The sequence below is a fragment of the Mus pahari genome, chromosome 3 (assembly GCF_900095145.1).
Source record: "Mus pahari chromosome 3, PAHARI_EIJ_v1.1, whole genome shotgun sequence".
Lineage (NCBI taxonomy): Eukaryota > Metazoa > Chordata > Mammalia > Rodentia > Muridae > Mus > Mus pahari.
The window spans coordinates 36,900,990-36,925,796 of NC_034592.1; the positions used below are offsets into that span (position 1 = coordinate 36,900,990).

General features: G+C 42.8%; 1 protein-coding gene across 2 annotated transcripts in view; it reads left to right on the forward strand.

Annotated features, from left to right (window-relative positions):
• The window catches only part of Lypd6 (LY6/PLAUR domain containing 6), a 134,174-nt gene that overhangs the window by 100,342 nt on the left and 9,025 nt on the right, over nucleotides 1–24,807 (forward strand). For both annotated transcript variants that reach the window (XM_021194138.2, XM_029535772.1), the window contains exons 2-3: nucleotides 7,129–7,317; nucleotides 14,446–14,544. In XM_021194138.2, coding sequence (XP_021049797.1) covers nucleotides 7,200–7,317; nucleotides 14,446–14,544 — 217 coding nt within the window. In that variant the 5' untranslated portion in view covers nucleotides 7,129–7,199. The remainder of the gene's footprint in view (nucleotides 1–7,128; nucleotides 7,318–14,445; nucleotides 14,545–24,807) is intronic.

A 24,807-nucleotide genomic window follows, 5' to 3' on the forward strand; every position in this document is an offset into this window, starting at 1 on the left:
AAACACGAAAATGTATGTTTGGCCCCAAGAAATGTACATGGATGTTAAAAACAACTTTATTCATAATATCCATGAGTGGAAATTATTCAAATAGACATCATCTGATGAATAAACAAATGTATTCTATTTCTTCAGTGAGATATCTAGCCATGAAAAGGAATATTATCAATCCTATAATACAAATAAACCTTGAAAACATTATGATGACCTGAGGGACTAGGAAACCAAAGGCCACGTACTGTACCATTCCACTCACATGAAATCCACAGAGATGAGAATTAGATTAGTGGTTGTCAGAATAGGGGGGGTGGAAGGTACTGGGAGTGACTGTGTTTAATGAGTATAGGATTTTTAAATGGAATGAAATGTTCTAAAGTAGCTAATGATGATTCTGCAATGTTAAAAAATATTACCAAATATTGCTGAGTGATAAAGTGGTAAGATTTATGCTATATTAATTTTATCTTAAAGAATAATTGTATATAAAAGTGAATTTTCATTATCAGACTTTTAAGAATAGTTTCATGTTGTGACAGTGACAGTGTACAAAGTAATATTAAGCTTCCAGAACCGCCCATAGCTTTGGTGTCTCCCCATTTAGTCTGTTTTTCCTAATCATCCTTAAACGTAGGAAAGGCCTCATTTTCCTAAGAAGGATCAGTGTCACAAACTGTTGGAAGAATTAAGTTTCAACTACTTAAGAATTTAGAAGATTTCCATTTAATATCTAAAAATTCATGGCTAAGAAAGGATTGGAACTCGGCAAATTTGGAAGTTTTTTTCATGAACAAATTGGGTCAGAGGAATCCACCTTGCCTTTTCCTGTGTAAAATGGTGGTTCTTACAGTATTTTGGGCAAGTATATCTCAAGGACCATGAACTAACAGCTGGACTTGACAGCCCGTGGCACAACTGGAAGTGGCTGAAGCTTTGGAATTGGTGTCTAATGGGAGGAAGTGAGGTCACTATGTCTTTGATGAAGATGTGTGACTGCCCTCCCCTGGCTGCATTCAAGTAAGCAGCTTTACAGTCCTCTACCATGGAGGTCAGCCTTGTTTAGGCTCTCACACAACAGAGCCCGCTAACCATGTAAATAAACATTTCCTTTCTGTAAGTAACTTACCTCATGTATGTTGTTGCAGTATGGAAAGGTGATTACCAGATCTCTTGGGGTGAGCAGAATAATTGCTTTAACTTCATCTATGATAATCCACCACGATGACTGTGGACTCATACCAAGGATAGGTGTGGAGGAAGGGCAATGAAGGCTGTGCTCGCTGCTTCCATTGACACCTTATGTGTAAGCGAAGTCTGGCTACAGCAATGTGTGAATATCATGCTATGCAACCCAGACCATTATAGGGAGAGTTGTAAGGGCAGCAGCCAACTAGCTGCTTCCTTGGTGAGGGCTGGTAGAAAGTCACAAGGTCTGCATGAACCTCGGCTGCCACACTTTCTCCTTTTTCCTACTGGCTTTGTGCCAGCCTTGGTAACGGGGCAGATGTTGAGGAGGAAGAAACATAGCGATCCTTATTTGTCTTACGTGGGCATTTTGAGATGTTTGAATATTTTTCTTATTGTGTGACTTGGGAATGTGAATTGAATGTTGAACAAAGTAAATCTCACTCTATTTACTTTCATTTACAAAACACACTGGCTGATTCTGAACAAAACATATAATAGGAAAGATACTAGGAGATACCATAATATTTACTGTGCAACGTTTGTAATCTTCATAAAGTTTTGAGGTGGGAAGGAAGCTCCTTTTGCAAGAGAGGAAATGGAGGCGTAACATAGTTGAGTGCCTAGGCTCAAGGCTTGTTTCAAACCTAAGAAACTGACTCCTAAACCCCGCCTCCTATATGTTACTCGCTTACATTTTCAACACAGTCTGCAACCTGGAGACTCAGGTTGATAGAGTGTGCTGAAGACACCGCAGTGGTGTTTCCGTTTAAATGCAGATGAGGTGTAACACTTTCGCAACTGGAGCAATGAGACTTTTAGATCAGTCATGGGTAAGACATGCCACTTGCAGTGCCTGAAACATGGGAAGCACTGACATTAACCTTGAGTTGCACAGTGAAGAATCGGGATGTGAACTAGTCCATATTCCATGTGAAGCCACAACAGAACCAATCAGGTAGCTCTTCTTGCCTCCACCTCTATGAGCAAGACCAGCGAAGGGAAGGTCTTGTCTGGGTATTTTAGTTCCATGGGCTGAAAGACCAAGCTTCAGATCTCACACGAGGCAGTTGTTTAAGCTTGAGCACATGGCTGTCCTTTGATCTTAGCTTTCTAATCTACAACACAAGAAACACAATGTACTGTGTGTGTGCATGCACACATACATATGTACATGTCTATGGTTGTTCGTGCTAAACACGCAAAGGGCTGGGCTAATAGCTTAGACAGTAAAGTGCTTGTCTAACATGCACGAGACCCTGAGTTCAATCTGTAATCCCAGCTCTGGTGGAGGCAGACATAGGTGAGTAACTGGGGCTCACCTGTCGGACACCTTAGCCTCGTTAGCAAGCTCCAGGCCACACCCAAGGTTATCCCCTGGTCTCCTTGTGTACATGTACCCACATGCACAATCATAAACATATATACACATGGACATGCACAAAAAAAATCACACACATACACACACACACACACACACACACACACACACAAATCACACAAGTATTTCACTAAACCTAGAACACATAACAGATGGTATTAGGGACAATTTACAGTGTTCTCTGAGAAATCACTGAGCTTGTTAAATAGCATGTGAGAGAGCTGTGGCCCCTCTGATGAATTTCCAGGGTGAAGAGGAGCGCTCAGAAGGTGTGTGAGCACTGGAGCCCAGCAAAGGATTGAAGCTAGTCAATATTAGTGATATTAGTGCTCCAGGAGACGTGTGTAAACAAAATGGATTGACAAGGACATAGAACTAACAATGCATTTCACATAATGTTAGATTCCCTATTCCAATGGCCGTTTGACTTCAAACAATGCATTTCACATGTTAGATTCCCTATTTCAATGGCCATTTGACTTCTTAGCTTTTTGTTTCAGTCTGTCCCATCAGTTGAAGCTGTTAATTAAGCCATGTGAAGTTGTTACTATATGACCATGTTTTCTGAAAATGCCAGTCTTGCATGGTTCAACATGATATTTCTCTGATAATCATTAAAGCACCTAGAAAGCAATATGTAAAAGGTTTTGTGTCAGTCACAAATGTAGTTTTGTGTTTATTTTCTACAGATTTCTATGGGATGAATTGTGGTATAAAATGATTTTTAAGATAGTCGTTTTAGTTTCCTATAGCTGGCTCTAACTGCTACAAATGTAATGGCCTGTAATAGATTTAAAAAACAAAAGCAAAACAAAACAAAAAATCAAACAATCCCTTTCTGTTCTGGATGTCAGCAGGCCAACATCCATCACTGATCTGAATTTTAGATGGGGGATGTCTGCTCCTTTCTTGGGGCTTTGAGAGATGATACAGCAACTCCATCCTTCTCAGCCTCCCATTGAAGCATTTCTCCTCCCAACATCTACCTTTTGGAGTGGAAACTAAGGTTTCCTCTCCTCTCCCGGAATAGCACAGTTGGATCCCCCACCTCAGGAACCCTAAGTTAATCACTTTCATGTTCCCTTTTACCCTTACAGATTTCTGGGGTTGTGGAGAAACATCTGGGGAGAAGGTACAGCGCTCAGCCTCCCCCACAGTTAGCATCTTGGTGGTGTGTGTTTGCAAAGATCGTTTTTTGTTGTTGTTGTTTTGTTTTGTTTTGTGGGTTTTTTTTCGGTGCACAGGAGGTTATAGAAGTTTGAAAGGAATGCTCTCCAGAGTTTTCTAGAATATTTAGTAGGTGGCAGGAACTACGAAGAGAAACTGTAGGGCGGGCTCACCTTAAATTCTATAACTTACCTGTTTATCACTACTAGTTTTGAAATTAAAATCTTAAACAGTCTCAGACTTGGGTTGTTTGCCCCATGGTAGGGAGGTGCTCTGGAGTGCTCCACAACAGCTGCAGACACCAATTAGATGCTAAGTAAGTGACTCAGTGGTACAGAGAGGAGAGACATTGGAGAGACATCGAAGACTAACCAGAGAGCAGAAGCTGTTACATACAATTTCAGTAGAAGATCAAGTTAGGAATTAAAGAGATTTCATGTGATGGTATAACCCTTACATTCCTGACCTGCATCCATTTAAGTTTGTGTTTTACATTGAGTTTCCTGTATCATCTATTTTTCTATGAAGATTGATTTCTTAATAGTACAAAAACTTAACTATTACTTCAAGATACTCCCCATACCTAATCAAATCATATCTGGGGTTATGCAGTAGAAATGGCCATAGCTTCTGTGACTTCGAGTTAAGTTTTGTTCTGTAATGAGACCTGGGTTTGAATTTCCTTTTTTTTTTTTTTAAGCAGATAATAATTTTGTTGTTGGTTTGGTTTTTATCATTTATCTCTTACAGAAAACCATAGGGCAAACCAGCCAAGGCAATAATCAGAGGGCAGGAGACTGTCCCTGGAGTATTAAATGGTCTGAGGCAAATGTCTCATCTCACCACAGTGGCAGCCAAGGCTCCTCTATGACCGAGTTATAAGCCAGAGGAAGTAGTGTCAGTCATAGGAAGTCCTTGATCAGAAGGTCTCATGACCCTACAATGCAGGAATACATTTACATCTCTCTGTGACATCCTATATCACCACTTAGAATTTTACACAGCTCCGTGCTGTATCATGAGACGGAAAGGGTAATATGAAAGAAACCTCATACTGTGGGCTGTATTGTGGTTCCCAAATTTTAAAATCTCATCACCAAGTGCCTGGGTATGGTTCTCTTTGAAGACAGGGGCTTTAAGGTGGTGGTGAGTAGGCCTGAAGTAAAATCATAAACGTGGAGTAAGATGTCCATGAGGAGACAAAGGGTGGATATCTGTAGTCAAGGAGAAAGGGCACAGGATGTGTCAAAGCTACTGACACCTTGACCCAGAACTTCCAATGTCTGGCACTGAGAGAAAGTCCATCTGGCTAGCCTGTGCTATGTGTTGCAGTAGTCCCAGCAAACTCCAAGGCCTGGGCTGTGGTGTTTATATATCATGTTTTATGCCTCCGTTTATGGGTTCACGGTTGAGGTTCCAAACATAGTATTTTGTCTCATGACTGTCAAGGAAACAGGCAGAGGTGTGGGCTGTGTTGTAGAAGTCTCCAGCGCGCACTGTGCCCACCTGTCCCCCTGCCCCGGGTACATCCCACCACCCCAGTGCAGCTTCACCTTCCTGACCTCACCTGATGGCTAGAGAGAGAGAGCATTGTCGCCTCCTCTGGGATGAAGCTGGACTCTTACAAGTCAGGGAAGGCCACCGCTGACACTTGTTTCATTTCTCATTACACTGTTCAACCAGGTGCCCCATACAGTGTTTATCTGTCACCTGTATCAGGTGACCCGGCAGCCTGTTCTCATCCTGAATGCAAGTTTGCTCCAGGAAGCAAAGTGTGAGCAGCTGCTGAACCCAGACTTGGCAAGGTCATATCACCGTTCCTTACAGGGAACTTTAGTCTACACAGCTTGCCAACTTTAAAAGGTGAATGCAGCTAAAGGTGTGGACGCACACCTTTAATCCTAGCACTGCTGAGGCAGAGGCGGGTGGATCTCTGAGTGCCAGGCTAGCCTGGTCTACAGAGCTCATTTCAGGACAGCCAGGCTGTACAGAGAAGTGCTATCTCGCAAAACAAGCAAACAAATGAACATAAATTATTTGTAAATAATTTTAGTATATTGTTTTGAGGCCATGTTTTTCACATTTACTATACTATAGCATAGTGCTGTTCACTGATGGTGTCCTATTCTGTCATTTTGACAATCCTCATATCCTCTGAAGAGTTGTGGCTTCTGGTATACCTTTTGCCATTCAGTTTAGATTAGTATCATTTTATAATACATTCTAATATTTGAATAAGCCACACTGCTTTTTCTGAATTTCTCCTTTATAATATTTTTGTCATTATTTGGGTTCCACACACACCACACATAGGAGAACTTAAAAATGTAAACAATTAAAATAATCTTGTTGAATATTTATGTTAAGTCTATAAACAGAATGTCCAAATTGCTGATGTTTAATTGGGTTGAAGCAAGTAAATACCTAACTTTGGCTCTCATTAATCAGCAAGAGACTATGGAATTTGGAAACACAGAATGGGAGACCCGGACTTTCTGGACAACTAAGGATATGGTGGAGGAGGCATTTGCGGAGAAATAGTCGTAGTATTCTGAGAGCGTTGGACAGTCTACACAGGACTTCACTGTTCTCAGTTTCGAGCGCACAAGAGTCAGAGTGGAGGGCAGTAGATGACTGCTTAGTGCTAAGTAGCAACTCAAGCTGCTAATCACCCACTTGTCAGCAGAGCACAGCATCTGCTGGTGTTTGAGATGTAGAACTGAAAGCTACACCGTGAGTAGAAGCCAGCTCTGTCCTTCCGTGCTTGGGGGCCCATTCTCTGCAAATGGGGTCATTGGAATGGCAACCTCATAGGACTATTAGAATAAACTGATATTTACAAATGCTTTCCACAGTATTCACCAATCAATGCTAGTTATGTTAAGGAGATTTCGTGTTACTGAGATGGTCTGCGATTTGGCAGAAGTCAGCCTACCCATATTTCCTTCCAAATCTGAGGCTACAGTTTGGTATGGTGGCTAGCACTCAGAAAGGACACTGACCCGGACCGTTATTGAGGAGAAGCTTTTGAGCCTTGCACATGACTTATTTATTGTTGCTCTCTGGCACATGTCCCCTGGCCTCCTGGCAAAAAAAAAAAAAAAAAAAAAAAAAAAAGCTGAATTTTCATTAAAATTCAATCTCTCTTGATACTATCTCTGCTGGATATTAGGCAGGATTGTGATCAGTAGGAGCAGCCTGATTAAGCATAGATTCAGGCTGGAATGTTCTGAGTGCTCTAAAATTACCATTGATACGGTTCTCCCCTTTGGCACCTGTTTTCCTCCGGCTCAGCGTGCTGTCCCTCCCCAGCTCGGCTCACCTACCTGAGATCAGCCACGCTGCTGCCTTCTCTGTCTCCTGTTGGATACTGAGATGAGTCTGCGTTTGTATTTCAGGTGCCCGTCCTCTACCACCGTCGCAAGTGCCCACTCTGAGGCCCTCTGTATGAGTGACACGCCAGTCTGCCATGGAACCTAGCCCTGCCCTGGCCTGGCTCCTGCTGCTGAGCCTGGTGGCCGATTGTCTGAAGGCTGCTCAGTCCCGAGACTTCACAGTGAAAGACATAATCTACCTCCACCCTTCAAGTAAGACTATTTTCTACATGTTCTCTTGTCTGGGAAAAAAAAAAATGTTGCTTCATTTCTGATGAGAAAGGAATTGAAGCATGTCTATAGTTAATGCAGGGGGTCGTCAGGTGATTTAGTTAGGGGTGTAGACGGTAATAAAGGTCGCCTCGCGTTTTACTGTCACCTTTCCACAGGAGGTTTGGTTTGCATCTTACACTAGACGATGACAAGGCTTGTTTCCTCTGTTCCTAACACATCCCGCTGACTTCATACACCCCCCTCCCTTTTGCTGTGTTGTTGTCAGCCAGCTATCAAAGGGAACCGGCCCATCCCAGGAGGTGGGTTGTTCCTAAAGGAATTAGACCTTTATAGCTTGATTAATGGCTGGTCTTTCTCGTGGGCATCTGAGCCTCAGTTAAAACACCTTCCACACCTTCCTACTTCCTGGGCCTTCCCCAGGGTTTCGAATTGTCCAGGGAGTGCACAGCATTGCAGGTCCCTAGCAGCAGTTCCCAGCCCTCTGGTTTCTGCTCTGCGTATCTCAGGGGTCTTGTGCTTTCAGTAGGCATTCAGGGGTTTTCTGTTACAGATTTCCCTGGAGATTACACTTCGGAAAGCAGTAGTGTGACTTCCTGGGTCTTCACTGTTGCTCCTGTGTTCTCTTGGTTTTGTTTTATTTGTTTGTTTTGTTTGTTTGTTTGTTTGTTTTTGTTTTTTGGTTCCATTTGTCTTCAGTAATGCCCTTGTGGTGATGAGGACTGAGAATACTGTGTGTATCTGGGGCTTTAGCTGTTCCCCAAAGCAGATTATTCTTTTGAAATGTCTGTTGCATGACAAACATTGTGATAGGCATGAAGACTTGACAGGCAGCTAAGCTAATGGTTCTTTCTCTGGACGGTCATACAGTGTGCAAAAAGGAGGCTGCTTGGACTCCCCCGGCCCCTCAGTACTAGAATGGTGAATTCTGATAGCTTGGGAAATGACATGTGGCCCACCTGGGGGCCTAGGTCAACTGTTGCTTAGCTTCCTGACTTGAAACAAATCCCCTGCCTTTGTGACCATTGTGTAACATAACGCATAGGAAACTTTGTACTGAGTGTAGGCTGTGGCACATTCTCAGGCAGGTTGGCAGTTTATTTCTAACCCAGTAAAATTGTACATACGCTATAGCATCATTTTATAGACCAGGAATAATACGTGTGGAGAATCAGACCTGTCCCTGATAGACAGTGGAGTAGTTCTTTCGCTATTGTCGTTTTTAGACGGCCAGTTGTAGGGTTTTATACGTGTGCCCTCACTGGTGGCTCCTGCCTACTGCACCTGTGCCCTCACTGGTAGCGTCTACTGATGACTTGCATGGGAAATTTATCCGGCTGCTCAATTTTGTGGGAGTTTTTGGCTCTGTTTTAAAATTTTATGTGAAAAGGAGATACTGATGCTTGCTCGGCTCACTAGATTACATTTTGTTCTTTGCCCCAAAGATGGTAAGACAAAGAGTCTGGCTTCAGTCCTTCAGGAGTGAATGCCAGAGTGCTGGCTTCTTTGATGTTCTCTGTCAGCTTCAGTGAGAGACTCAGATCACAAACTCATCCATCCAAGGCCATTTCTAAGGCTATATACAGGGTAGAATTTGAAAATTGAAGTGAATGGGTTTACATAAACCAGGTCAAGCTACACTACTTTTTCCTCAGTGGGGTAGCCAGTTAGTGCCTAGGGTGAATGCATCCCTATTTGAAAATTTGATACCAGTGTTGACTCTGAAGGATGAACTTTGACAGGCCACGAGGAGATCACTTCTACTCTTTAGAAGTCAAGGAAAGCTAGGTGGGGTAGCTCATGACAATAATCCTGGCACTGAAGAGGCTGAAGCAGGAGAGTTTGAGGGCCCCTTAAGCTACTTAGTGAGTTCCAGGCCAGCATGGGCTGCATAGCAACATCTTGTCCCCAATAAAATAAAATAAATAAGGTAACTGGCAAATCTCACTCATGTGACTTATGTTTAACTAAATAGATAAGAATCAAGGGATTTTCTGACATGATTTTGAGGCCTGAAAAGGGTTGAAGAAGTGGATTTTAACTCGCCTGTAAGCAGATCACTGTCCGGCAGGTCTCACAGGTCACAGGCACTGAGCATTTTTGTTGGGCTGTAAAGCTTTGCTATTCTGCCCACGCTGGACTAGAGTTAACTTCACATTGCTCCAAACTCCTTGGGAAGGGAGCTGCGGATGTTTGTTTTCACATCTGCTTTTTAAACAGCCATGGTTCCCTGCCCTTGAGCCCTCGGTAGTGCTTAGATGGAGTATTCTTTCTACTGTCGAGCAACTTTCTGTTGAACATTGGCCATAAAAAATACATGAGGGGAACATGGGATTAGTTTGATTTTGAATTATTTATACAATTGCCTCACTTTGTAGGTGGAGGTACAAGCTGCTTTCTCTGGGTCAGTGAGTGAGCCAGATTCTATTAATGTTAGATGGCAAAGCACAGAATCTGTCTATGGAAGAACATAGAGGGGCAGGAAGCTTGAGTACACACACACACACACACACACACACACACACACACACATTTCCTGTGCCAAACAAACTCATTGTTCTTAGGTCCAGACAGCATCACTGATAACTGGGCCTGAGAAAACCAGCCTCTCCGCATTAATCTACTGTGCTCTCTGGTTCCCAAATCTTTGAAGTTTCCAAGTATTATAAGAAATAAACTATGGATTTCAGGTTTATCTTCCAGAACATCCTGTTCAATAATTAGTATGTGTTGCTGCCTCTGCCTCCTCCTTTTCCTCTTCTTCATCATTATCATCATCATGTGAGAAGTTCTGTTTTCTCTTTCTATTCTCTGGTTAAATCACCCAAATCTAATTACAATTCCCCAAACAAAAGTTAATATTGAGAGAAATGGAACTATTTATTCAGATGTCAGAAATCACACAAGAAAATTTAATAAAATGACTGTGCCCTGCTCTTGGCCTTCGTTTCTTTCTGTAGAATAGAAAACACTCCTGGAAAACAATCCAATTTTCTTTCGCATGTGTGTTCCAAGTCCTTCTTAATCTTGTGAATTAAAGAGCTATGCCCTTGCAGGGGCTTGCTTATGACCCACATAAGGATATTTATGCACAGTCCTACACTTCATTAAATCCTACAGAGTAAGAGGACTTCTAGATAGGTATCAGGAAGTATATTCTATTAGAAATATGCTCATGTAAAAAAATACCAGCAACATTTTGTTGCTTAGTGGGCCAAGACAAAAGATAATATTAGAGTTTTAGAATTTTTATATTTGTATCTATTTTCTAAAAACAGTGGGAACCGAATTAGCAAAAGCAGACACACTGCACATCAGCATACATTTGGAAGCATCTGCTTTCCACTAACTGAAGGTCTTTGTCCAAGCAAAAGTTCCAGGAGACGGAGACAAAGGGTAAATCTTTCTTGAAGCCTTACAGATGAATTATGGAAGCTTGAACTATGGCTGACCAGGAGAGTTAATGGACAGATTATCTTACAGGAAGTAACTGGGCACTCCACTATTTCTTTTTCTTCTTCTTCTTCTTTTTTTTTTTTTTTTTTTTCCTTCTTCTTTACAATCTGCCTCTCTTGAGGGACCAAGGCCTTATGCCCTGAAATGCAGGCTACTAAGCTTATTAGCTCTGTGATCAAGAGCCAAATTAGATTCATTCACAGCTGGGGCCACCAGGATCTGAAGTCCGCTCACTCTGTAAGGCTTTGAAGTAATGAAGAAGAAAATAGCACATCTTAGGAACCTCTTTCCCTGTCTCTTAAAAGAAAAACAAACTCCTTATCAGATGCAGTATCAATTAACAAGTTACTGGAGAGAGTTGTTCATCCGTTGACCTTATTCAAGTTAAATATTTCCAGAGGGAAGAACTTAACCATTTATTTGGTCTTGTGCTATAGTCACTTAAAGTCGAATATGTTTGCAAAGATTTGCCAGGAATCAATGCTATTCATTGTTCCCCAGGCAAAATGTCAACAAAAATTCCCATAAATGGATACTAAGCTACAGTGCTTAAGGATGGAAACAGATATGGGTTTGTAGGTTTTAAAATCAGACCAACAAGGACTTACAGAGATAGCTCAGCGGTTCAGAACAGGGGCTGTTCTCCCATAGGACCCAGGTTCAGTTCCCAGCACCCACAGAACCATCTGTGACTCCAGTTGCAGGAGATCTGACACCCTCTGCTGGCCTCCACAGATTCTAGGCTTTTACAGAGTACACACAGCCATGGGTGCAGGCAAAAGACTCATACACATGAAACTTTGAAAATAAATGAAAGAAATAATAATCAAATAAATGACTGACCACAATGGAGAGGATTTGTTCTCACCAGTGACATATACTGATAAGCTTATTTAGATATGAATGGTTTGAAGGAAGGCTGCCTTTCGCTGCATAGTGTTCTGGCTCATACTTCTCAAGTTCCAATGTCTTTGGGTTAATTTCAGAGTGAGGGTTTAGGTATGTAAGAAGCTACAGTATTTAATATGTCTTCAGTCTCATAAAAGATCATTTTGAGAAGCTGATTAAATAGCCCAAGTTTGGGAACACAGCAACTTATTTGTGCTTGGTTCTCAATAACTTTATTCTTGGAGCAGTTGGGTGGTCATTATTCAAAGTTTTCAATTTATCACTTTGATGGGAAAGTTTCCAGGAATAACTAAACCAGCAAGCCAGCCAAAAAATTGTTTTGGCTACAGTGGCAGACTGATAAAATTGGATAGCCTAGTGAATTAATCATATGGACTGGAATGGTACAGCTAGCTTACAGTCACAAACCTTGGTGTGTGTGATCATTGTCTGAAAAATGATGTTTTTTCTCAAATCTTTTATATTTGATTTATGTGCTAGATATTCTAAAGTTAATAGCGAGACTGTTTTTAATGTTTCAAATCAATATAATTTCCTAGAATGGTTATATAGGTTTTCTCACAATGATATTTGTAGAATACAAACCTATTAAATGTCCATAAGACATTTAATGGCTTTGGGATTTGAGACTTTGCTTTTTTTATTCCCCTCAATTCTTCGGGCTTGTGTTCAGCAACAACAATTAAAATATGACAGATTTATCTAGGTGCTAGAAGAGGGAGCTATACTAATTACCTGTGTATGCTTCACACAAATATTTTCTTCTCCTTCCTGAAATGACGTGATAGAATGTTTTCCTGTGGCGCAGTTCCCTCCTGGGACTAAAAGCATCTCTAGTCTGTCCCATCACTTTAAGAGATGATCCACACCCTTACTTTTAACATATTTGTAAATGTGGGTTACTGTCTGGTGGGAGAAACATAGGACTCTCAAAAGGGCCTATGGAAAGGTCCAGTTACTTGTCCTTGTTAGACAGTACACAGCGTCTGACCATATCCAGGTACTATCATTATAGTCTATTCTGTGAAATATTGCAGGCACGTATGCAAATGGGCAAGGTGAAAAATCAAAGTTTTATCTGGACCATAATTCTAGCCTTAAGCTGCTGCCTCTTCCTACATTTATTTTTGATAACACACTTAATTGGTTCCATGCGGCCATGCAATTTACCCTGAGATGATTATTTCCACCGGTGGGATCCTCGGGCTCAGCCATCTGCAAGGCAGAGCTGTTGGCTCCCGCAGATGAACTGGATCAGTGTGTGCTGCTTCCAACTAGGCCAGGTAGTGCTGCTTTACATTGTAAAAATGCTCAGGATCTGTTTATGAAAGTCAGAGATCTAAATCTCAAGGCAAGCAAAGGATTCCAGGTAAGATGCGGCTTACTTGAGAGCACACGGGCCAGAGGGTGAGAAACCAGAAGGCCCGCCCATCCCCCTCCCCCCACCCCCCAGGCCTGACATTGATTGCTGACCCCTTGCCTTGAGCTGACAGAACATTCTGGTGGAATAAGCACTTCCAGAACATAGTTCTCATGTGACACCCTCACCTGTGCTTATGAGCAGGCCTGAGAACAAGTGGTACCTGGAGGGCAGTGTTTTCTGAAGGCAGGAAGCGCAAGCCAGGCATGGAGAGCGGATGGGAAAGATCAGAGAGAGCGTTACTGGAGTTGTGGGATCTATAGCTCTTCTCCAAACAGTACCTGCACCTAGCAGAGTCACGCCCGGCAACCACTCACCCGCATGCAGTCCACTCCAAATTCTGTCATTTCAGAAGTTCTTCATAAATGGACCCATATGATCTGTGGGTGGGCAAAGTGGTTATGTCACCAAGCTTCATCACTTGGTTCTGGATCCCAGGAAGCCACTTTGGTGAAAGGAGAGAACCAATTCCTGCATGTTGTCCTCCATCTCCATATGCATGCTATGGTACATGGGCACACACGTACACAATACATACATACATTCATACCAATATTCATACATATATATACAATATATACATACATGCATGTATTCATACAGAAATATAAAGATGTAAAAATAATAAAGTAACAGTATAAATATAACCATACACTATGCAACCTTTCTGATTGGCTTTTTTTCCACTAAGAGTAATTCCAAGAAAATTTATTAAAGCTGTTGAAAATATTAACAGTTTGTTCCTTTTTATTGGTGCCTGTTACTCCATAGTATAGATGTACCACAGTTTGTTTAACCCACTCACCTACTGATATATATTTGCGTTGCTTACAACTTGGGATCATTTATAGGGTAAAGAGCCTGTATCCGAAGCGCATGGTACTTAAGGTGTTTGCTTTTGGATTTGGGGAATACCTGTATGTATATGGTAAAGTATTTTGGGATATACCATGTAAATATCCTGGAAGAATTGTATACAGTCCCTGGAGGAATTGAAGGGAGCCTTTTCAATTCTATAACTGGGCACATGAGGTCGGGTGTGGAATTTGGGGAGTATGTTGGTACTCAAGAATTTCAGATTTGGAAGTGACTTAGATTTCATACTCTCTAATCAGGAGTGGGCAGCCTGTTCAAATTAAACCATTTGGATAGTTGTATGCGAATTTTTGTGTCTCAGGAATAAACTGCCCATTGTCAAATGAGCCATCAGATACTTCACTGTTTAAAAATTCTTGAAAACTCCTCTTTAAATGAATATACTTAACTCTACAGGATTCTTTGCTCAGTCTAAAAATCGATTTTTTTTTCCCTCTTGGTTTTTGTAGCCACTCCGTATCCTGGTGGATTTAAGTGTTTCACCTGTGAAAAAGCAGTGGACAATTATGAATGCAACCGATGGGCTCCTGACATCTACTGTCCTCGAGGTAAAGTCTCAGAGAAAGATTGGGTCCGCAGAGCTGCTTGAGAGTCCGCAGCCCTGAAGACCTGGTACATGCTCGTAATCACAAGGGCTCCTCTCGTCTAAGTCTATTGACAGATCTTTTAAGCATATGCATAACTCGTCCTCAAAGGCTTTCAGATATAAAGGGACCCATAAGATCGCCCCCTCTTTTATGAAGCATCTTTGGATTTCCACAGGAGGTAACTGAGACTTCTCCGCCCTGGGGCAAGCCAAATGTGGAACAGTGGAGAATGGGCAGCCTGTTTGCCACTCTTTGAAGCCTTCATCCATAGTAACTTCTTTCATGTGAAGGATGAATCGATGCTCATGTAAAGATTTCATTTATTGCCCATCTCACCACAGACTTACATTTTGAGACTGTGTGAAAGCTGGCATTCTAAATGCCATTGCTGCATAAATAAAAACCTTGAGCCTTTTAAACGGCTAAAGCTCTCTTTCAAGGTCGAGATGGACTGCAATTGAAGCTTGAAATTTTGACCAAAAGGCTCATTTGAAAAAGAAGACATATCCTATTCACATCTCTCCATCTAGCAAGTAAAAACAATGTTTCTGGCTGTCTGTGAGGTCATGGTTAATTGGCTGATTTTAGTTTGGAGGGAAGTAGACTGGTTGAGTGGGCGGGGTGAGGAATATGGGGCAGTCCATTGACAGTTGTATTAACAGTGAGTGCTTTTCACTGTTGATTTTATTCAGATGTGTTAAAAGGATGAACACACTCGAAGTATTTTTCAACATAATGCAAAAGTTCTTATACCCAGCCCAAAGATTTCTTATACCCAGCCCCCTGCTTGTCATGATAGACTAGAAATTGGGAGAGCTAAGACAGGACTACTCCTCAGGCTAACACCCTTTAACCTCAGACACTCCTGGGGCTTTCCAGAAGTACACAGAGAACTTGCTGAACCTCTGTGCCTATCCTGCTCCAGTGGCTCTCAAAGTGCAGCGCTACCACTGCCCCTGTGGCTTATCCCAGAACAGCTCCCTCACCTACAAAACAGACCCATCAGGTCTGAAACGAGCCTGAGAACTTACCTATCCAATGGGTACCATGTGAGCAGATGGGGCTACACCAAGTACCACATCTCTCCACAAATTGAACCAGCTTCAGAGGTTCCAGCCTTGCATCAGCTGAACAGTCGAGAGTGAGAATTTTACCTCCTAGGAGGGAAACATTCCATTTCAAGAGTCTTCTTGTTTACATTTAGGTACTGATGTCAGGGGGCCTTAAAAGATTACCAAGAGAAAGAAATAGATGGGGAGGGGAGAGCCTAGCTTGATCACAAGGTAAAACCATGTTTACCTTAATCACAAGGTAAACCCGGCCACCTCATGTCCTGTTCTGTTTCCTTCTGCGGGCATTGCCTTCATCCAAAACGCGTCAGTGTTTTCATGTCCTGGCATTAGCACTACAGGATTAATTAATATTTGGATCAGTTGCTAAGAGGCCTGCTGCACCGCTGCCTCTCTGAAGCCACACATCCACACATTGCAACCAGCTAGTAGATGCTTGGACATGCTCGTTACCAGAGACCCTCCCAGAAGTCACTTTTTTACTGGCATGGATTTGAGGACAGTAATTTTTTTTTTTTTTTAAAGCTCCCTGAGTGGCTCCAATATGCAGCAAAATTTGGCAGTTGTCAACAGTGACTCTGGACAAATCCAGAAAGATCTGCTTTGGGGCTAGCTCCTTCTGGAACAGATCTGGCCAGCTGGCTTCTGACCTTGTTGCCACCTGCTAGAACATGCTGTCTGCATCTCAGAGATCTGAAAACAAGAGAAATTCGTTTCCCACTGTTCTGAAGGCCATGAAGCCCAACAGCAAGGCTCCAGGACGTTCAGTGTCTGGAGAGCAGCTGATGCCATGCTTCCAACGTGTCCCCTTCATAGTGTGACAATGGAAGGCTGGAAGGCGGTGTGGAAAGGACCAAATACAACTTACTAAGGCCTTTATAGGTGTCCCATGCCTGCCTGCCCACGAGGACTTTAGCTCTCTGACCTCTTAAAGGTTCCACCCTTAATGCCATCCTCTGGATGAATTAGTTACAGCATAAGAACGTTGGAGGACATATTCAGCCGGTAGCAGCAGGTGACCGCTTAGAGTTGACTTAGCCCTTAGCCCTCAGCAGAGCTTATAGGGAAAAGGGAGGAATGTTAGCTTGTATTTAGACTTTGGCAGACAAATCCCTCCCTGTCACAGAGGACAAAACACAGGTGACCAGAAGCACTCTGCTGGAATGCCTTTCCAGGAAGAGAGAAAACCCTATCTGGGTGCTTTCCTTTTAGATCGGAATCTGCCCCTTTCAAGGTACAGATAACTGAAAGCAACTGAGAGGTCTTTACACAAGGTCTGTACAAAAGTTACCCTTTTCCCTCCTTTCCGCTCTGCTTTTATCTTTCTGTTCTTAACTTTATAGGGACAAATACAGTCGCACTCTGAGTCCATGACACAAAAGCAGCCAGGCCAGGCCCCTGGGACAATTATGCAGTGGGAGATAGGAATCTAGTTTCTTCTTTCTAGGAGCAGACAGTTTAGCCTGGGAGATAAGATCTGACCGGATCAGGTGTTAGGAACAGCGGGTGAAAGTTAAGAGCCAGATGAGCCAGGCCTCAAGTGCAGTGGGAGCTGAGGGGAAGAAGAGACTGGGGGGCCGAGGGGCAGTGGCCCCTCAAGCTGTGGAGACCGCAGCCACTCTCCAACTTCGGAATGGGTTTAGAGTATTTAAGAAGGCAACTCTTGCGGCAGGCGCTCAGGGCAGAGATGTGGATACTGTTCTTTTCATGTGCCCAGCAGATGCGGAGAGACCTGACTTGAGGGTAGAAGGAAGTTTGTCTGTATCAAAGACTATTTAACGGAAGCCCGATTCTGGATCTGGGCTATTTTGAGTACTCTTCAGGTGAGGGGTAGGAATGAAAGCCTGAAGCAACCAGGCGAAAGTACAGGAGTCTTCTGTTGACGAGTCAGAGTTATGTGGATTTTTATCAGTAGTAATTATAACCATGTCATTAAATAAAAGGCGGACTTTTTACTCAGCCTTTCTGTGTTTGCGTTATCTGCTTGCCTTAACCTAAAGCAGCTGTAGATGACCAACGGGCTTGGTGAGGCTGACAAGAAGCTGCTGTGAAAAGGCACAGTGGCCTCCGGTGGCATCTCTGGGCCATTATGTGTTTATCTTGTTACATGCTTAACTAGGTTTTAGTCATCACAAGGTGTGCAAATTACTTGTTGAGAGTGAAAGAACTGATTCCATTTGATCCTTTTTAATCTTGTCTACATAGAATGAGGCCTCGCACCCAATTATTTAGGGAAGGAATGAATCTCAAGTTTTCAAAAGCAGAACTCTATGAAGTGTGTGGGCTTTGAGATCTAGCATGCCATGACATCCATCCATGGATGGAGCTGACACACTTAGCTGTGACCCGTTGGGCATCCTGTGTGCTTCAAAAAAAGGCTGGCCCTGGCTAGAATCTTCCCCAGAGCAATGGCGGGTCAGCTAGCGACACACCCAGCCACTGCGAATGAGCGAGAGAAAGGAAGGGTTTCCTCCTCCATCACATCTCTGAGCCTTACAGATACATGGTACCCTCTGTTCCTGAAAGGAGAGTCGAAGATGTACTCCATCATTGATTCCAGTTGCTGCAGGTTTTGCTGCAATCTCATCACACTTTTTCCAAACCTGGTCACTTTTTCTTGATTTTGTAAACAGAAAGGATACTGAGGTGGTGTCATAAGAGAGAGGCCAACCGAAGGAACAGAAGATGCAAAATAGGAGCTGAGAGTCACGTGGTTAGATACACGTAATTTTTGCCTGTGATGTCTCTGTGTTGGGAGAGGATCTATATAAAATGTTCATCAAGAGTCTGGAGGTTTAAATGTCAGCTCAAAAGACCTAACCTGAGAATACTTTGTCCCTTCATGAGGAAATGGCATTGCCTCCCCCTAAGACAAAACTCTCCCTTTGAAGTCTCTAATAGAAAAGCAAGAGAAAACACTAAGATAGGAAACAGGCATTCTCTGCGCCTAGCTTCTCGGGTGTTGACCATTTTCTTGTGGAAATGAATCACTGAAGATGTCCCCCGGTGGCTCTTTCTGGATGCTGATCTGGTGGGGACATCAGTACAAGCAGGAAATAGAATTGAGATCTCTAGTTCAGCTGAGTTGAAGCCCTTCTAGGAAGGCTTCTCCGACAGGCCAATCCCTGGTTTACTTTTCTGATTTATTTAAAATAAGAGTGATATATACTTTTTCTTTCTTGTAGTCAAGTTTACATTGAGGATTTAGATCCCTGTCCAAGGCTTTTACACTTTGTATCAAGATATCTCAAGTTCCATATTAACTCAAGGCTTTGAAACTTCCCAGAATAGGAAATTAGGATCTTACTCAGTGTGTGTCCTACAGATCTTTCCCTTTTGGGGGAGTTCATTCCAGCACCTCCGGCTACTAAGAAATGAGACGATTTTTAGTTGCTCCCTCTTCTCATTGTATTACAGTACTAAATGGAGGTCTTAAATGGCCCCCTTTTAAAGAATGTCAAAAGACAGACCTTCATAAGAAAAAAATCATAACTGGACACCTGATTATCCTTATCTAGTTAGGGTTCTGAATGTTACCATGTAACCATGGCCTCTCAGTCATTACATCCCACCCCATAAAGGCAGCAACAATGTGACTACTGTCATTGTGTTCTGTGTAAATGCAGCTCTACAGGACATAGTCTTGCTTTCAAACAATATTGGGTATGAAACTACAGTGTTCTGTGAGCTGCAACGTTAGTCTTTCTCACAGGTATTTAGTCGATCATTATGTGAATACACTAAAAAATTCATCTATTGTGCTTTTGTGAGTATTTGGGCTCTGTCTGGTTTTGAAGAGCATAAGTGCTCTTCTCTGTGTCTTTTGGTATGTGCACATGTGTATTCCTGACAGGCAGGTCTGTTCAGGAATCGTGTTTGCCAGGCATGAGAACACAAGCGTTGACTTTGCCAAATACTGCCGAATGCTCTGAGTTTTTAAAGTTCCTGTCCTCTCGCCATCTGTTCACACAAACAGTTGCTACACAGTGCCGCCCAAACTTACTATTGACAGAAACAACAGAAGCTGGAAGTCCATGGGATTTTGTAAACATTAAGTGTGAATAACCGCCAACCTTGACTTCCATTCTGAACCTATCAGCCTCTTTTTTCCTCCCAGTTACCCAACCAGCTCTGAACTGGGTTTGTGCTTGCAACCCCCCGCTGAGATGAACTAAGACTTCTCCCTACTTCTCTGCCCCTGGGCTACACATTCTGCTTGGCTTCCGTTGGTCCTCTGCACCCGTGTGTTCCTGCTTTAGCATATGCCCCAAGAGGAGCCCAAGAACAGCATGTCAGGCCCAACTAAGTGGGCTTTTTCTCTTCTCTGGTACCTTGCTCATCAATTCCTATGTATTCTGGAAGCTTTCCTGGGCTTTCGCCGCATTTGAGTAGCTTTAGCCCTATCCTATTTTTTTTTTTTTTCAGTTTTATTCTTTGTATTGGTAAGATGATACAAGGATGGCTGTCTCAGCAAGTAAAATTCTTGAAATTTTCTTTCATTATTTATTTATGCATATTTTATATAATATATATGATATTTAGTGTTATAATTAGTTTTCATATAGATAATAATACTAGATATTTCATCCAGATATTTAAAACCAAAAATTCTGTCATCTTAAATAAAATTATTATTTTTATGTTTAGTAGTATTAGTTGTAGTAGTATATTGAGGACATCAAGCCTACTCCAATTCACAATGGTTTTGTCTAGATGTTTTCTATTACTTTGGTTTTACAGTTTGAGAGTGAAAGGTGCCCCAGGCACTTGGGTGTTTAACCAGTTGCTCCCAGCTATGGTGCTATTTTGGTAAGTTCTGGAATCTTTAGGAGGTGGGTCCCAGCCAGAGGAGGTAGCTGCTGCTGCTGGGGCTTTACAGGCTAGAGTGGACCCCAGTTCTGGCTGGGTCCTTGCACCCTTGTTCACTGAGAAGGGAGCAGTCTTACCTACACATTCCCAGTGCCACAAACTCATCCTTGCTGTCCCTGCCGTGTAGAGGAACTTCTCTCAAGCCGTGAGCCAAAAATGAAGTCCTCAAAGTTTCTTAGACTGAGTTATTTTGTCCCAGCAGTGAGAAAGGTGTCCAGCTCAGGTGGGCAGCGTCTGTTTCCTGCTTTTGCCATCTTGCCTTTGTTTTTAACCAGTCTGCTGCAGGAGTCTCATTAGTCCTCACTGCCGGGTACATACCTTCCCAGGCAGCGCTTTGACCCCTACCTCATAATGAGCTCATGCCTTCTGAACGTCAGCATTTGAAGGGAGAGCTTCCTCGTGAGGAAGTGTGGATCATAGAGCCAAACTTGCTGGAGGATGCCTGTGACCGCAGAACTTGAGAGGCAGAGGAAGGGAATGAGGGCTTCAAGGGAAGTTCTAGGAAAACTCAAGAAATAAAAGATACCTATAAAAAAAGTATGGTTGATGCTTTTTGAAAATAACAGGGATGCGACTGTCTGGCAGTTTGCCCGAGAGGCACAAGTGACCACTCCGTGGGGTTGATGAGCACCTGTTTACTGTTAATTGCCGTCTCAGACAAAACCCACAGTGGCAGGTAGTCTCTGGAGAGCCTTTGGTAGGAGTCCAAGAGCCAAGAAGATGACCCAATGGCTGGACATCAGATGCTCTACGCTTCCTGTTAGAACGAGCATTAAGTAATGGGGCTCCCTAGCAGCCGCATCTGCAGACATCCTCTCATGAGTTGCTTTCCTTTCATCATGAGCGCTTTTCTGTTACCGAGCTTGGATTTATGACAGGATAGGCTCACAGGAAAGGAGTGTCACCTGTCTCACAGATGGAACACACGGTGGAAGTGGAATCCACTTTAAGAAGTAACCATTTCCAGAAGCTCAGAAGCCTCCCTTGTCCCTATCTCTGTCCTTTCCTCACAGACAAGGGGCACTGTTATTGAATGAAGCACATGCCCTCGCCCTCATATTGAAAGTCTCACCCCTCAACCCTAGGAATGTGACTATTTTGAGATGGAGTATTTAAAGCAGCAATTAAGATTAGGTGACATCATTGGCTGAATGCCGATCCCCTATGACTGGTGTCCTTGTGAGAGGAAATTGGAATCTAGACAGGAACTGCAGAAAGATGATGCAGATCGGCGGCAAGAAGAAGCCATCAGTGAGCCAAGAAAAGCAGCCTCAGAAGAAAGCTGGACTCCAAAATTGTAGCCTCCAGAACTTAAGGAAAACCTTGGTGGAAGTCTATTTCTTTAGTAGCTTTTATAGCAGTCCTAACAAACTAATTTGCCACCATCCCGATTTCCAATAATATAGATCAACTTTGTCTTGTATTGACCTCTCAGTTTTTCTTCTGATTTCTTTTGTTCAGTGTTATATGATATATACTCACCTTACTAAATCTCTTCCATTTGTTCTTCCTGTTATGTGGATAGAGGCCCTAATTTATTTATTTTGATGCCAGTGGACATTTTTATAGTCTCCAGTTTTCAGCTGTACAAATAGTATGCTAGAACATTCATTTCCTTTTGCCATTGTGTGTGTGTGTGTGTGTGTGTGTGAGAGAGAGAGAGAGAGAGAGAGAGAGAGAGAAAACGAGTGCATGTGTGAGTCTATGACTTATATTGATAGAGTATACTCTTAATAGATCTTAGCAAATAATTTTTCCAAGTGGCTACACTATATGAAAATTTTAGTTCTCACTGAGCTGCTAAATAAATCTTATTTATTTATTTATTTATTATTTATTTATTTATTTATCTAACTGGATGCCCCCAAACATCTCCTGTGCTCCATTTATATATGCAGGTATACTGTTGCTCTCTTCAGACACCCCAGAAGAGGGAATCAGATCCCATCACAGATGGTTATGAGCCACCATGTGGTTGCTGAGAATTGAACGCCAGGCCTCTAGAAGAACAGTCAGTGGTCTTAACCTCTAAGCCATCTCTTCAGCCCGAGATGGTAAATACATTAGATGAGCTCATTCACAGTATAGACATGGTAGAGATGTCTAAGTTTCACAGATATAAAGTAAAGTGTTTTAATTTGATTAAGCTCTAAGCAGAAGAACATGGAAGATGTGTCCTTCCCAGAGCTACATTGATCTTCGTAATAAATTAAGGACCTGTACGTTGTGCAAGGCTATGTTACATGTTGTAGGAATGTAGGCACCAACAAGCTTGGAAGTTCTTTTTCATAATCTAGAACAGTAGATCAGAACCAGGATTCTACCCAGCACAGGAGATGTTTGGGGGCATCCAGTCTGAAGAGGTCGTATGGATGGCTGACCATCCTGCAGTGCACAAACCATTATCCTAAGCAGAACTATCTAGCCTGATGCCAGAGGTGCTAAAGACTTTCACTCCTGGGGAGATGCCACTGATGCTGTCTTCTGTGTCCCTTACTCAGTGCCAGTAAAATCCTGACCATTGGGTACCATCCAAAAGGAAAGAGAAACTCTGAAAGACGAAGGAAGGTGGAGTCCAGTGCAAACCAGCTACGGCCTTCAGGACCCCAAGAACAGTAGTACTGTGGTGACGTCCTAGTATTCTTTCTCGACATGGAACTAAGACTAAGCTGACTAACACCAGCGCAATAAACCCTAACGAAAGCATCCTTCCTCCAGCCAACCGCCTGGGAAGGGCGACTAGAAGGGCAGGAAACATTAATATAAAGCCATTACTCTCAGCAACCATCACAGACAAAGTTGTGACTCCGCCTCCACCAGCAAAAGGGAACAGAGAGACCACCCTTTAGTTCATGGCTGGCTGTACTCTGCCCTTCCTGTTAGGATGGTTGTAGAGAAGGACAAAGAATGGGGACCTCATTCTTTGTCCTCTGGGTAGTTATGCCGTCTCCTGATATTGTTAGCAGAGCGCATGGTGCTGGATATTAAATCGCTGAGTCCACCAACAGTGAGCTGTCTCCACCCCATCTGCTGTAAAAACCATGTCGGTGGGGAGTCCGAACTTTGCCTCCCACCGCCCATCGACAATAAGCCCCACGTCATACTCTGAACAGCATCTGTAAAATCTGGGTGTGGAGGACTATCAGACAGCCCTAGCAATCTCAAGCCAGGAGGTTTCATATGATATAGAATGTTATAGCATCATATGAAAAGGTCCAGAGTCCAGTTAAAAAAATAAAAAACCATTCACCATACCAGAGAGCTCTCAAACTGAGTAGAAAGCATAGCACATGCCTGACTTAACAAACTGTTCAAAGAGGAAAGTTCACTGTGGCTCACCATTTTGGAGAGGTGAATGATAGTTGAGTTTAGGCCTTCGGCTACGCAGCACGTGATGAGCTGTGATAGAGCAAGCTGTTGACAGTGACAAGCTGACAGTGGTGACTGTAGGTGGGGACAGTTGGAGAGATAGACATCCTTGATGACCTAACTTCCTCACAAGGCCTCATTCACTTCTGAAAGCCTCCACTGCCTCCTAGTAATGCCAGAGGCTGGCGATCAAGTCTGTAGCACACGGGCCTTTGAGGGACACTACAGATCCCAACGCTTATAAAATGAATACCACACTGAGAAAGAGATGGAGAAGTGCCTGAAGAAAAGTTTAAATCGGTGCCAATAAAAAAAAAATGCTTCAGTAATCATAATTATACTAAAAGTAGCAAAGAAATGGAAAATATGAGAGGAGCCAAATGAAAATTTCTGAATGTGAAAAAAAAAAAAAAACCCAAACCAAACCAAACCATGACTGTACTTGAAATAAAAATGTTCAGCAGCTATCCCAACAGAGTTGAGGCAATGAAGGAAAGAAGCAATGATTTGAAAGCAGAACTGTAGAAAATGCTCAGTCTGAAGAAGATAAAAAGGATTGGAGGGCAGGGGAGAGAACTGGGCCTCAGGGATCCAGAGAGCTTAACAGCTATGCCACCAAGGATAGCCCAGATCAGCGGTTCTCAAGCTGCTGGTCGTGACCTCTTTGGGGGTTAATGGACCCTCTCACGGGTGTGGCCGAAGACCATCAGAAAACACAGATATTTACCCTATGATTGATAATAGTAGCAAAATTACGATTATAAAGTAGCAGTGAAAATGATCTTATGGTTCAGAGGTCAGCACAACACAACTGTTTTAAGGGTTTAAGAGAATTAGGAAGGTTGAGAGCCACTGGCCCAGACATTTGCCGCCTGTCAATTCTCTGCCCTCTTCAGCTCCTGTTTTGGCTTTCTTG